The sequence below is a fragment of the Lampris incognitus genome, chromosome 3 (assembly GCF_029633865.1).
Source record: "Lampris incognitus isolate fLamInc1 chromosome 3, fLamInc1.hap2, whole genome shotgun sequence".
In the NCBI taxonomy this organism is placed as follows: Eukaryota; Metazoa; Chordata; class Actinopteri; order Lampriformes; family Lampridae; genus Lampris; species Lampris incognitus.
This window is the reverse complement of record NC_079213.1, coordinates 97,041,453-97,054,497: the sequence shown is the minus strand read 5'-3', so window position 1 is coordinate 97,054,497 and position 13,045 is coordinate 97,041,453. Positions and strand designations below refer to the sequence as shown.

At 43.9% G+C, this 13,045-nt stretch overlaps 2 protein-coding genes across 2 annotated transcripts; both read left to right on the top strand.

The window, feature by feature from the left end:
- The first annotated feature begins 133 nt into the window (after positions 1-133).
- LOC130110627 (cytochrome b-c1 complex subunit 10-like) lies at positions 134-2,430 on the top strand. The gene is made up of 3 exons (XM_056277787.1): positions 134-195; positions 1,197-1,337; positions 2,071-2,430. Exons 1-2 carry the CDS (start codon positions 134-136, stop codon positions 1,315-1,317), a joined length of 183 nt encoding a protein of 60 aa, XP_056133762.1. The 3' UTR covers positions 1,318-1,337; positions 2,071-2,430.
- A 1,276-nt stretch (positions 2,431-3,706) lies between these two features.
- mbd3b (methyl-CpG binding domain protein 3b) lies at positions 3,707-12,092 on the top strand. Its single transcript, XM_056278059.1, has 7 exons — positions 3,707-3,944; positions 5,010-5,169; positions 7,455-7,592; positions 8,294-8,384; positions 8,632-8,809; positions 9,704-9,856; positions 10,673-12,092. Exons 1-6 carry the CDS (start codon positions 3,835-3,837, stop codon positions 9,849-9,851), a joined length of 825 nt encoding a protein of 274 aa, XP_056134034.1. The 5' UTR covers positions 3,707-3,834; the 3' UTR covers positions 9,852-9,856; positions 10,673-12,092.
- The last annotated feature ends 953 nt before the right edge of the window (positions 12,093-13,045 follow it).

Below are 13,045 nucleotides of genomic sequence, written 5' to 3'. Positions count from 1 at the left end.
AAGGTGGCCTGAGATGACCCTGGATGCCATTCTTTTTTTAACAGGCATAAAATGGGGCAGCACGCAGGGTCCTAAACAGCCATCAGCAACAGAAGATTGCATGGATTGACAAACTACAAGCAAGAAGGTCAGAATGGTACAGACAGTACTAAATAAAGCCGTTGGCGCTAAATACGCATCCATTCTTAGGACATGGTAAGTTAAACTAATTGTAGGGTTGGAGTATCGTGCCAGAAATTAATATTGTCAGCTCCTGTCAGGTTCAAAATGATGCTCTCGATGCCCTGTGTCCTAGATGACCGAAATGCTAGGTGTAGTAGCTTAGCCAACATTAGCCTATTGCACGTTGTTTTTCGTACTGACTTAGCTTGGAAGCTAGTCCTAACTAGCTAGCCTCAAAGTGGTTAGAGGACATATTTACCAGTTAAATAACTTGTTTTCTAAGTCTGTTGGCTGTCTTAAATTCATGGATGGGAGACTGGCTCTTATCATAAGCCAGGTTAAGATGCCTTGAGTCACGTCTAACAGTTAAACATTTTAAACGTCACTTAACGCTACACATCAAATAATGGATCAAAGCGTCGGTATGTGTTGGTTTTAGCGTGTACATATACTTTTTAGCCATGTTAAAACATTTTGCACATTTTAATGACGTACAATTGTGTAATGCTAGTTTTGCTATCTTTTGATGTGAACCATGCCAGCTGTTTGAAGTCTCCCTAAATTTGGTTTATTTATAGTTGCACAGTGAGATCATACTTTATACAGAGTAGTAGAGATTAATCCCAACTCTTATTTTGTGATGGTTTACCTGATTTAAAGATGAAATGTCTTTTATATTTATAGTGTGCAAATACAAGGTCGTATCAGACCATATCACATAAACATTGGTTAAGAAAATGTGTATGTATTGTAAAACTAGGGGTCATTTCTATAAAGGTAATCATTGTCTAGAGGTAGCAAACATTTCCTAAATATTTATTTGTATGGCACTTTATTCAGAGCATACCATGTTAAATGATCTCTGATTCTGCACATCATGAAGGGGACCTGGAAAACATACTGGAACCCCTCATATGCCGTTTTTTTTTTCAGGACTACCTGTATTAAGATTGTTATATAAATGGAAAGGCATTGGTAATTTCATACAGTACTTGTATTCTAACCAGTTGTGAATCCGATTTTCATTTGCCAAGGATACCAAATCTGGTTGGTTGGGGAACTGCTGGTGGAGTGGCACTGGTTCACTTTACAGACTGGCGGGTTATTCTGGACTATGTCCCCTACATCAAAGGGAAGTTCAGTAATGATGAATAATGCTCAGTAGACAATACACTGTGAGTAAATTTATATGTTAATATTTTCTTGACTCAACTTTGATAATTGCCCTTTTTTATATTTACCACTTGTACTGCTCAGTAGCTTCAGCTTCAGCCCCATCCCACTGCAAGTCATCATCCATGTATACTAATGAGGACCTGATTTCAAGTTGCCAGTCCAAGCCAGTGGTTGAAATTGCACCCTTACACCTGTCCTATTGTCATATTCCACCAGTGCATCGAAGCAGAGATGGCAGGTGGCTCCATATTGAGATGAGAAAATGTTTCTTTAATCAGTAATATTTTGCCTTTAACTAATGTTTACTACGCATTGTTGGTACTAATTTCCTTTTATCAAAAGGACAGAAACAAAGCTATTCTAACTTTCCACAAGTATGCAGAATAACTTTTATAGGGTTTTCTATGACTTCTAAACATTGTTGGTGTAAAAGTCAATTGTTGCTGCCTTTGTTAAATTGCAGTAGTAGACCAACTCATGTCAAGTTAAGCATATTATTCTAATGTTATGCTTGTACAACTTGCAGCTCAACAGATACGTCATCATCTCCACACCTGCAAAACCTGTTTTCTGATACAACTTGTAAAATGTGTTTATTAGATTATTAATTTCACAGTCTGAGAGCATCACTCAAGACTCACAGAGCAGGAGAAAGGAAGGATGTGCTTTATTTAGTCTAACAGAGCCATCTATGACCACTTATGCTAATGTCTCCTCTGTGTCTGTCTACAGGGCCAACACTAAGGGATGGGTGTGTTGGAACGCTTGCTCAACCAGACTGAAAATGTGGATTCTGTGGCAAACCAGTCAGTCAGTCAGTCAGTCAGTCAGTCAGTCAGTCAGTCAGTCAGTCAATGATAGCTTGTTGGAAGTTGGTTCCAATGGATGTGAGCTGTGTAAATGCCCTTTTTGCTTCTTTATAATTTAATGTGAATAAATCTAATTTTCTCAAGAGTTTGTCTGATTATTTTACTCGTTAACAAAAACATAAAGGTTTTTGTGAGTCCAATGCTTGAAGGCAGGCTTCTGATGTATTTGTGTAATGCTTCACGGCTTTCACGTAATAAAATCTACAAGATGTGAAAACACAAAGGGTTTTTCGCCATGAATGCTCATCAATCGTGTGCATTGAGTAATTTGAAGGTCTGAAGGTCTCTCCTTCCTGGGCCATTTTCAACTGGTGACAATCTCAATTGTACTGCAGTAACAAAACGGTGGAAAATAAATCATCTAGCTTTAGTTAAAGTGTTACACCGAGTTATGCAGTGCATCATGTTAAAGCTGCCTACTCCACCACACAGACGGAAACAAGTGGCATTATGCGTAGTTATTTGCTGGAGATCGGTTGGTTGGAGGCAGACGTCTATTTTATCACTCGGGCTGTGAATTCTGCGCGGATAATGTCTTTCATTTCTCCCATCGAAGGGGGAGGGGACTGAAAGAGGAGAGGGGCGAAGGGATTTAACTGCGAAAGAGAAAACGAGATAGTGTCTTCAAGATGGATAAAAACGAGTAAGTACACATTCTGAAGCGCAATGTGTTGCATCATTTAATGGTTTCTGTTATTTATACGTGCAATGGCGCGATGTGGCGTGTAGATATAACGCATTTTAAAAGTACGTTTGTTATCGTTTATGCAAAGGCGTTCGGCGGTCGTAGATTCGCAGACCGCAATGTTGTGCAGTGGTCTCTAGGTAGATTATGGATTTGGTTGAGAATTTGGGACAATATCGTGGAATTTGCTTCATGTCAATTAGCGCTGCTAGAAGCACATACTCGGTATGCGGACTCGGTCGCAGGTATTTCGATGGATTTTTAATCTTGCGAGCCGCACGGTTATGTCTGTGCAACATGTTTTTTTTAACGTAAAGCTCTCCCGATTGTATGATACCATTTGCATTTTCGCCTGTAACAGGTCGACAAGGCCTACTTTGTTCATTCAAAAAAGCCGGCTGCAAGTCTGAATGACAAGGGGGTACATTGTAACGAAACGATTCTCCAATTTCACGCAGCATAGCCTCCACATGAAACTCCCCAGTTTTAACTGGCTATTTTGCTCGTCTGCAAACAAAACCCGATGTTTCATTTCTGTCTTTTTTGAGTGAAATTGTTATCATAGAAAATGCGCGATTGCTACTTTTCTCCTGGCAGTTCATAGTTGTGATTTATTAGGAACAGTAGTTATACGTCTGCCATAGGTTTACGCTGCTGTCGTGGTGTCCTATGTTTTCTGCGCGGATTTAGCCCTCGTTGCCCCGGCGAGACAGACAGGTAGTGATGTGGCCGAGGTTCCACGGCGGAGCGATCCGTTTACGACACAAAGAGATGCGTATTGTCGCGAAGGAGATCCCATTACGGAAAGCGCACGTTGGGTAATGGTCGAAACAAAAGCGCGATAAGGGAAAACAAAAAAACAAAAAACGACCGACTCTCTCCAGTACCTGTCGGTTAAGTCACTAGCACTAAAGTGGAATTAAAGGCTACTCGTTTTGGGAAATGGAGAAGAAAAGGTGGGATTGCTCTGCTCTCCCCAAGGGCTGGAAAATGGAAGAAGTGACCAGAAAGTCGGGTTTGTCCGCTGGAAAAAGCGATGTCTATTATTTTAGGTACTGAATGAACGAGGATGTCTTCATCTTGTAGGTGCACATGGCTCCGATCCGGCAGATAGGACTAGAGATAGTGGACGGTGTAAAGTTTGGAACGGGGGGTGGACTGTTTGCGGCAGAGCGACTAGGCCAGCCAGGCCGGCGCTCACAATTGGTGGAGGGGGGGGGGTGGGGGTGTCTGGGGGGGAGTCTGTCCAGCCCAGCCATGTTGCCTCCTAGTATATTAGCCCACGCTTGGCGAGACCCCATTAAAGAAAACAAACAAACAAACAAACAAACAAACAAAGAAAAACAAAACACTCCAGTCTGATCTCAGTGAAATTCTATCGTTTTGATGAAAGTGAACCATGAACATCAGATCTGTTTTTATTTAGCAGAGGAGAAGAGCAAGATGAGGAACAGAGGCGAGAGAGGGGGGAGGCGGGTCGGTTGTATAGTCTGTGGTAGGCTACAGTACGATCATACTGGTGTAATTGTGGTTTGTGATGTAAGTTACGTTTTTGCATGAGTTACTTGGCACGTATCAACAGTTGTTTCTTTATGATCATCGCTGAGGCTCTCCAGGCTGTTTCTCAAAAAGAAGAGTTAACAATGTTTCCCTCCTGAAACATTTTTGGTCAGTTTTTTTTTTTAAAGATTTGTCATACAAAGTGCAGTGTGGTTACATTATCCTCACTAACTGTTATAGGTTCTTTTGGTATCTATAAACATAATTTTGAACTTGTTTTGCGTAATAAATTTCATCATGATAAAAAAACAAAACTATTTGTTCTTCATTGGGCTGTTTAATAGGCTACAGGGCTTACATGGTGCGTTTCATCAATGATTTCACCCATTTCACCATTGTCATAAAGTAATGTGATTTCAGTGTCACTGCTTAATATAGATGTGCTTTGCTGTGTTTGCTGTACACATTGCATGATGTGGCCTTTGACATATCTTTCTGTCTGATGTGTTTGCACAAGCTTCAATCCTGAGTTTTTCCTCTATCTCTATCGTAAATTTATTTTCACAAGAGTCCCAACTAGTGCTCAGTGGTTTCTCATTTTTCTGCCTCCCTGATAGTCCGTCTGGGAAGAAGTTTCGCAGCAAGCCTCAGCTAGCACGCTACCTTGGTAACCAGATGGACCTCAGCTCCTTTGATTTCCGCACAGGGAAGATGCTCATGAGCAAGCTGAACAAGAATCGCCAGAGACTACGCTATGACAATAACAGCCAGAACAAGGTGAGGCCAACAAGCTGAAGGGATGGTCAAAACTTGTAGGTTTCTGACAGTCAATCCCAGATGCATTTTTAGCAGTTAGTTTTTATTAGTAGGGGACAGTGTGTTTATAATCTTACAAAAGAAAGTTGCTGATGACACCGACTGCATGACTGCAGCCTGGAAATGCAACAAATTGCGCACCACTCACATGAAATGCTTAGATGCACACAGAGTAATGGTTATCTGCTGTGGTATTTCACTTAGCAAAGTTAGTGGACTCTAAAGAGACAATAAAAAAAAATCAAAACTGATGAAGCTGGGCAAGGGATATGCAGCCTTCAGCCTTCAAAAACATTGATTATTCCATTACCCAGAATGCAAATAACTCTCATCTGCTTCTTACACTCTCCCAATCATGCAAATGGTTGACTGTTTCTACTTGGCAATGCTTACATCCAAGACTGGATTACCAAGTGGGCAAAATGGGTAACCGCAACTGCCCAAAGGCCCCAGGTTCACCATGTGTCAATTTGTTGGTGGTAATTTTATTATATGCAGATTTGTTTGGGAATATCCACCATTTAAGCAAAATGTCAAATGAAATGGCCTCAAGAAGGAGCCCAGTGTCCACATGCACAATGTGAAGAGAATGGACAGTCGGTCAGGCTAGTAGGGGCCCATAGTACATTTTTGGACCAGGTACCCCCTAGCAAGTTAATCTGGCTCACATCAACCCTCACCTCTTCCTTAATCATGCTCACATCAACACTCGCCTCTTCCTTGAGCTACAAGTAGGGGATTCATTCAGGTGTAGTGGCAGACATGAGTTTGAAATCTCTTTTTGGGACTTCTGAGCAGGCTTTTCTTTCAAACCTAACCACGGCTTCTCTAAATTAATATCCTTTAGTACCAAGTGATTTCTCAGATTTCAAACCTCTTGCTTTAGAGACACAGAGTGGTTTAAAATATTTCTCATATGCTCATAATACTCCACAACATCAGTAAACTGACCCTGATGTATGAAATCGGGTGGCTGCCCCTTTAATTTGAACTACAGCAGCGTCAGCCAAATTAAAATTTCAGTTTCATTTAAGTTTAGCAAATTTCAGGGTGCCCGGGTAGTGTAGTGGTCTATTCCGTTGCCTACCAACACGGGATCGCCAGGTCGAATCCCCGTGTTACCTCCAGCTTGGTTGGGCATTGCTACAGACACAATTGGCTATGTCTGCGGGTGGGAAGCTGGATGTGGGTATTTGTCCTGGTCGCTGCACTAGCGCCTCCTCTGGTCGGTTGGGGCGCTCCCCGGATCGACTGGGACGGCGCAAAAAGAACAGGGTAATTGGCCAGATACAATTGGGGAGAAAATCTAAAAAAAAAAAAGTTAAGCAAATTTCATTTAGTAAATTATTTACATGATGTGCCCATACTGGTCTGTATGTCATTCCTGCCTAAAATTGTGTGTTCTGGTTTCAGACGTGACCAAGCAACTTGCATTGTTTTTATCATTTGCAGACTCCTCTAAAAATATTTCTTTGGAACAGTTTGATTCTGTCTTACCTAAAGGTAGAACGAGTAGGATTTCCCTAAAACTCAACATATAGACTCATACAAGAATAATCCCTCTCAATCTTCACTTATGACCCACTAGACATGTGTGGCGGTGTCTGTATCTGCAGAGACCCTGTCCTCTGCCCGTATTTTCTTATTTTGCTGTGTATGGGATGTTTCTCAGCGTTAACCTCTGGACAGCGGGACTATATAAAAACGTAGCGACCAGGTGCCAGATTGAGATTGTAAGTACGCATCCAAGAGGAAACCGTGACAATGGCGGACACAGCACTGAAAAGACAAAAATATAGCGAGGCGAAACGCCAAGCAGACAAAGCTCATTCAAAAAATGAGAGTGAATCTGGGGTTGGCTTTCACCCGCTGGCGAGCACTGAAGGAGAGGATGGGGATGAATGAATGCGGAGTTGGCCTGTATACTGGGATGTGTTCTGGCAACTGCGGTCAGGGGACACGCGCTTCTGGTGTCATTGAGCCGGGGAGGAGGGGCCAACTTTTAATGTGTTTACAAACCGCAACCAACAAATCCTGCTCACTTTACTTAAAATAGATGTGTTTTTATTATTATTGGTGACGGCAGCCCCCTCCCAGACCTTTTTTGCAGCTTCAGCCATGGATGACCTGATGCATGCTACATCAGCGCTGTGCTGCACAGACCAACTGATGTACTAATAAAGCTTTCTCTTTCGCTCTCGTTCGTCTTGCCTGCCTCCTTTCTCCCTCTTTGTCTGTACTTCAAGGGCAAGCCTGACTTGAACACATCACTCCCAGTCAGACAGACAGCCTCCATCTTTAAGCAGCCTGTTACCAAGGTTACCAACCATCCCAGCAATAAGGTCAAGACAGATCCTCAGAAAGCCGTTGACCAGCCCAGACAGGTAAACAGCCTCAGTATCTCATCATCCTCCTGTGGGGACCAGAAAAACACCTATGATATGACAACATCAAATCCACAATGTGTTCCAAAAGGTGTAACTTTGCTCCTGTAAAATCGAGATTTGGGGGGCGTAGCAGTCTATTGCATTGCCTACCAACACGGGGATCGCCGGTTCGAATCCTGGTGTTACCTGCGGCTTGGTCGGGCATCCCTACAGACACAATTGGCCGTGTCTGCGGGTGGGAAGCCGGATGTGGGTATGTATCCTGGTCGCTGCACTAGCGTCTCCTTTGGTCGGTCGGGGCACCTGTTCAGGGGGGAGGGGGAACTGGGGGGAATAGCGTGATCCTCCTACGTGCTACGTCCCCCTGGTAAAACTCCTCACTGTCAGGTGAAAAGAAGTGGCTGGTGACTCCACATGTATCGGAGGAGGCATGTGGTAGTCTGCAGCCCTCCTCGCATCAGCAGAGGGGGTGGAGCAGCGACCGGGATGGCTCGGAAGTGTGGGATAATTGGCCAGATACAATTTGGGGGGGGGGGGGGGGTAAAGAAAAAAAACAAACTTTGGTTTTGACAAAAATGTCTCTTGTGTGCTTAGTTTTTTTCCTACACTCAGTTTAATAGCAGTGTCTCTTATATCTTGAAGTTTTGATTATTTTTCTCTGAGCTGTGCTCATAGGAACAAATGTGTTTTGTTCACAGCTGTTTTGGGAGAAGAAGCTGAGTGGTCTTAATGCTTATGACATAGCAGAGGAGCTGGTGAAAACTATGGAGCTGCCTAAAGGCTTGCAGGGTAATGTCTCCTCTCCTTCAAACCAAATGCGCCGATTCTTTATTAAATGTCACTTTATTTTGACATTATTTCATTATGTCCATTTTGCTAGTGCAGGTAAATCATCATTCTGCATAACAACAACATGTCTTTGTTTCTCATAAATGTGAATAAAAAAATTAAAAAAAAAAAGGTTCACTGTAAATGCCTCCTTGCGACCTTTCATGTATGTCATCATCTCTCATGTCCACCTTGCTGTACCTTGTAGGGGTTGGTCCAGGTTGCACAGACAAGACTCTTCTGTCGGCCATTGCAAGTGCCCTCCACACCAGTGCAGCCCCCATCACGGGCCAGCTGTCCGCTGCCGTCGAGAAGAACCCAGGAGTTTGGCTCAACACTGCACAGCCCTTATGCAAGGCCTTCATAGTCACTGACGAGGACATCAGGTATGGCCTCAGCCACAGACATGCGCAATACTTCACACACACTACACAGACACAGAATTGAGATCTGGTACACACTAGATTCAGCATCTCCTGTCCAATACTAAATGATGCTTTTAGTTATAGTTTATCGTATTTGAATCTTTGGCCTGTGTAAGCAATTCGGTGAAATTTGGTGACTATTTGCTTCAAGTTATCTTGAAGCAAATAGTCACCGTGTGGGTGCGTGAACGAACAAATCCAAACCTTACACAGTCCACGAGTGTCTCAAAACTGACTAGAATGAGCTAGTTTTAATAATGTCAGTGTAATGGCTCATCTGTTTCACACTGTTTTGATATTGATTGGTTTTTATGTCACTCGGCACAATAAAAGCCTTTAAAGGGTTGGCTTCTTTAAACAGATGGAGACGTGAACAAATGGGAGCTAAACCCCGCTTATTTAAATCAGAAATACTTTTCTGTTAGCGCATGTCTCTTCCGCCATGTGAAGAAATGTACCTTTTGTCCTCTTAGTCCGTTACCAAGACAGATAAATATCTTTATTTTTCACTCTTAATATCATGTATTTGTCTCGTTCCTTATACTAAACTTCCTACAAGGTTAGATTACTTTATATTAAAAACTCGCTAGGTTCACGATAAAACATGAACTTCTTGTTTTGAGAGATCTTAAAGTCACTGAAAGGGCCGAGTTTGGTTTGCTCAAAATGTCATGTTCCATGTTCCATTGCCCCTGCAACTCTTATTCTCACACACACACACACACACACACACACACACACACACACACACACACACACACACACACACACACACACACTGTACTGAGCAGATGTAGTTGCTTAATATTCATAATTGCCATCTGTAACAGTTTCCTGTTGCATGTGACTGTGCAGGAAACAGGAAGAGCTGGTGTACAGTGTGAGGAAGAGGCTGGAAGAGGCACTAATGGCTGATATGCTGGCTCACATTGAGGAGGCGGCTAGCGAAGGAGAAGCTCTGAAGGAGGAGGGCAACGGTAGTGAAGACATGGAGAGTGTATAGCACAGGTAGGCCTGATAGTGCTCGTCTGTGGCTCCATCTATCAATGAAAAGAAATGTACTTATTCCAAATATAAAACTAATGGGACAAATGGAGGATGCATATCAAGTTGAGGACTATATTCTGAGAATATTTGGGTGGACCTCTGATGCAGGCTTCCACCGGAAACCTTTCTGTAAACATTTACAAATCTCAATTGTTTCTAACTGCCAATAACAATTTTCAAAGAATTAAAAAAAAAATCAGGCTTTGGGTGTCCGGGTGGCATAGCGGTCTATTCCGTTGCCTACCAACACAGGGATCGCCAGTACGAATCCTCGTGTTACCCCCGGGCGTCCCTACAGACACAATTGGCTGTGTGAGTGTGTGTCCTGGTCGCTGCACTAATGTCTTCTCTGGTCGGTCGCGGCGCCTGTTTGGGGAGGAGGGGGAACTGGAGAGAATAGCGTGATCCTCCCACGCGCTACGTCCCCCTGGCGAAACTCCTCACTTTCAGGTGAAAAGAAGCGGCTGGCGACCCCGCATGTATCGGAGGAGGCATGTGGTAGTCTGCAGCCCTCCCCGGATCAGCAGAGGGGGAGAGGCAGCGACCGGGACGGCTCGGAAGAGCGGGGTAATTGGCCGGATACGATCAGGGAGAAAAGGGGGGGGGGGATCAGGCTTTATTTATCATTTCAGTTTTGCTTTTTCTTGTCTCGAAATCAATTTATGTTTACCACATTTCTGGCGTTGATTTTGGCAGCGGATGTGAAATGCAAAGTGAAACTATATGAATTTAGAGGAAGCTTTATTTTGTTGCTAACATTTTCCTCTTGTAACGCAGAATGGACAGAGGCATGTTTGCAGCGGTGTTCAACACGCACTCTCACACAACAACCACCAACAGTCGGAGCCCCATCCCGGTGCATCGCCAGAAGAACCATCCTCTTACCTCCGCCCCTCACCGTAGTGACACCAGTTCACCCAAAACAACCGTATTCCCTTTGCCCGACCTTTAACCCTGTCACCTTCAGCCCCGCTTGTTGGGGCTGCGACTCCAGCGCTCGCTAAACAACACAGACAGTTACTCTGAAACCAACATTATGAAGATGTTCCTCTGGCAGAAGAAGACATCAACAAACTCTCAAAAGATTGAAAATTGAAAAGAGAGGTGTGTACAGTGTCACTAAATCCTGTGTTTAATAATTTTTTTACTAAAAGGCATCGGATGGGTTTATTTCTTTTTATGACAATCATGTCAAATCCCCAACCTTTTCTGTACATGGTTCCAGAAAGGGTTGTTCGAGTGCTCTCTTTTGGTTTGGGTAAATTTGAAATGAATGTTTTGTATGTTTGAAATGTATGGCACTCTTTTTGATGCACTCCATGAGTAGTACAACACAACACGCATAGACCCTCATATATCACGGATTCATCTTAGAGGAATTTATAAGATATGAAATCTATTTAACTATGGCCTATTTGTGTCAGCCGCAGCGCTGGTTAAGAATTAAGGAAGACGGCAGAAGTCATGGGTGCAGAAAGCACTGCCAGATCTGTGAGTCTATCGCAGGGGGTAAATATTGAATTGCATTTTTATTACGTTCTCAAGGAAATATTTTCATTCGTTTCAGCTTGTTACAATACCTGTCATTTTCAGTATTGACCAAAGAGGAGCCATGTCGTTTACTGGGGAGATAAAGCGCTTTTTTTTAAAAAAAATTTCCTTGTTTTTCGGGGAGATGTGTCCATCCCAGGTTACTTCTCAGTCGAACCCTGAGCAGTCACGGCCCCGTGGCTGTGATCGGCTCACAGCGAGAGTAAACCGGAGATGGAGATGAGCACAATGGGAAGGAAATGACTTGAAACCTCTTGCTTTTTTTTTTTGTATAACTTACTTTTTTGTTAACACTTATCATAGAGGTGCTTGCTGGTGTTGTTGTGAAACAATGCTATTTCTTGCCAAAGCTTTGTTTCTCCGACAACTTCAGTTCATTTTTTTTAAGCTGTCGATGCTACCACACACATGCTGCCTCTTAGTAAATCCATGCACACAAATTGGTGACAAAATAAATTATGAATGATTGTCATATGAATGTCTTTCTCATTTATGTTTGAGGAAGGCTAATTTTATATGTATTGCCCCTATTGCTCAAAAGTTTGGTGGTGAATGACATAGCCAACTGACATGAGGACAGGCCCTACTGAATATCAGCAGGCTGATCGCTGACATTAATTTGATTGTGTTGCTTATTAAAAATGAATCTACGTAAGCCGGTGTGCCGTCTTGATTTTTGGTAGCAAAGTAGAACGCACTTAGAAATCTCTATTTTATTTTTCCCCTTTTTCTCCCCAATTGTATCCGGCTAATTACCCCACTCTTCCGAGCCATCCCGGTCGCTGCTCCACCCCCTCTGCCGATCCTGGGAGGGCTGCAGACTACCCCATGCCTCCTCCGATACATGTGGAGTCGCCAGTCGCTTCTTTTCACCTGACAGTGAGGAGTGTCGCCAGGGTTGGACCTAGCTCGTGGGAGGACCACGCTATTTCCCCCAGTCCCCCCCCCTTCCCGAACAGGGGCCCTGACCGACCAGAGGAGGCGCTAGTGCAGCGACCAGGACACATAGCCACATCGGGCTTCCCACCCGCAGACACGGCCAATTGTGACTGTAGGGACGCCCTACCAAGCTGGTGGTAACATGGGGATTCGAACTGGCGATCGCCGTGTTGGGAGGCAACGGAATAGACCGCCATGCCAACCGGACGGCCAAGAAATTTTTATTTTTTTCTTACGGTGGGAGGAAACCAGAGCACCCGGAGGAAACCCACGCAGTCACGGGGAGAACATGCAAACTCCACACAGAAAGGACCTGAGACAGCCTGGGGTTCGAACCCCGGACCCTTCTTGCTGTGAGGCAACAGCGCTAACCACTGGGCCACCGTGCCGCTTCTCGTTGCAACCCGACTGTAACATCGGCGGTCTTGTGAAAATTGTCAGTACAGCAGACAGTGTGTGTTGACAGCGGCCGTTCAAATCGCGGAAATCTGAAGTGCAGGAAGTGTGACCAGATGGATGTGTAGCCACATGCAGTGATCGCACAGATTAACAGTTAACCCGGCGAGTCTTTGGCTCCGGAAGCTGCTGTGGTGGCGTGGACAAAGTGCACGTTCACGCCCACAAGAGCGCACAAGTCGCTTCTGCTGCAGAGGTGAGAGA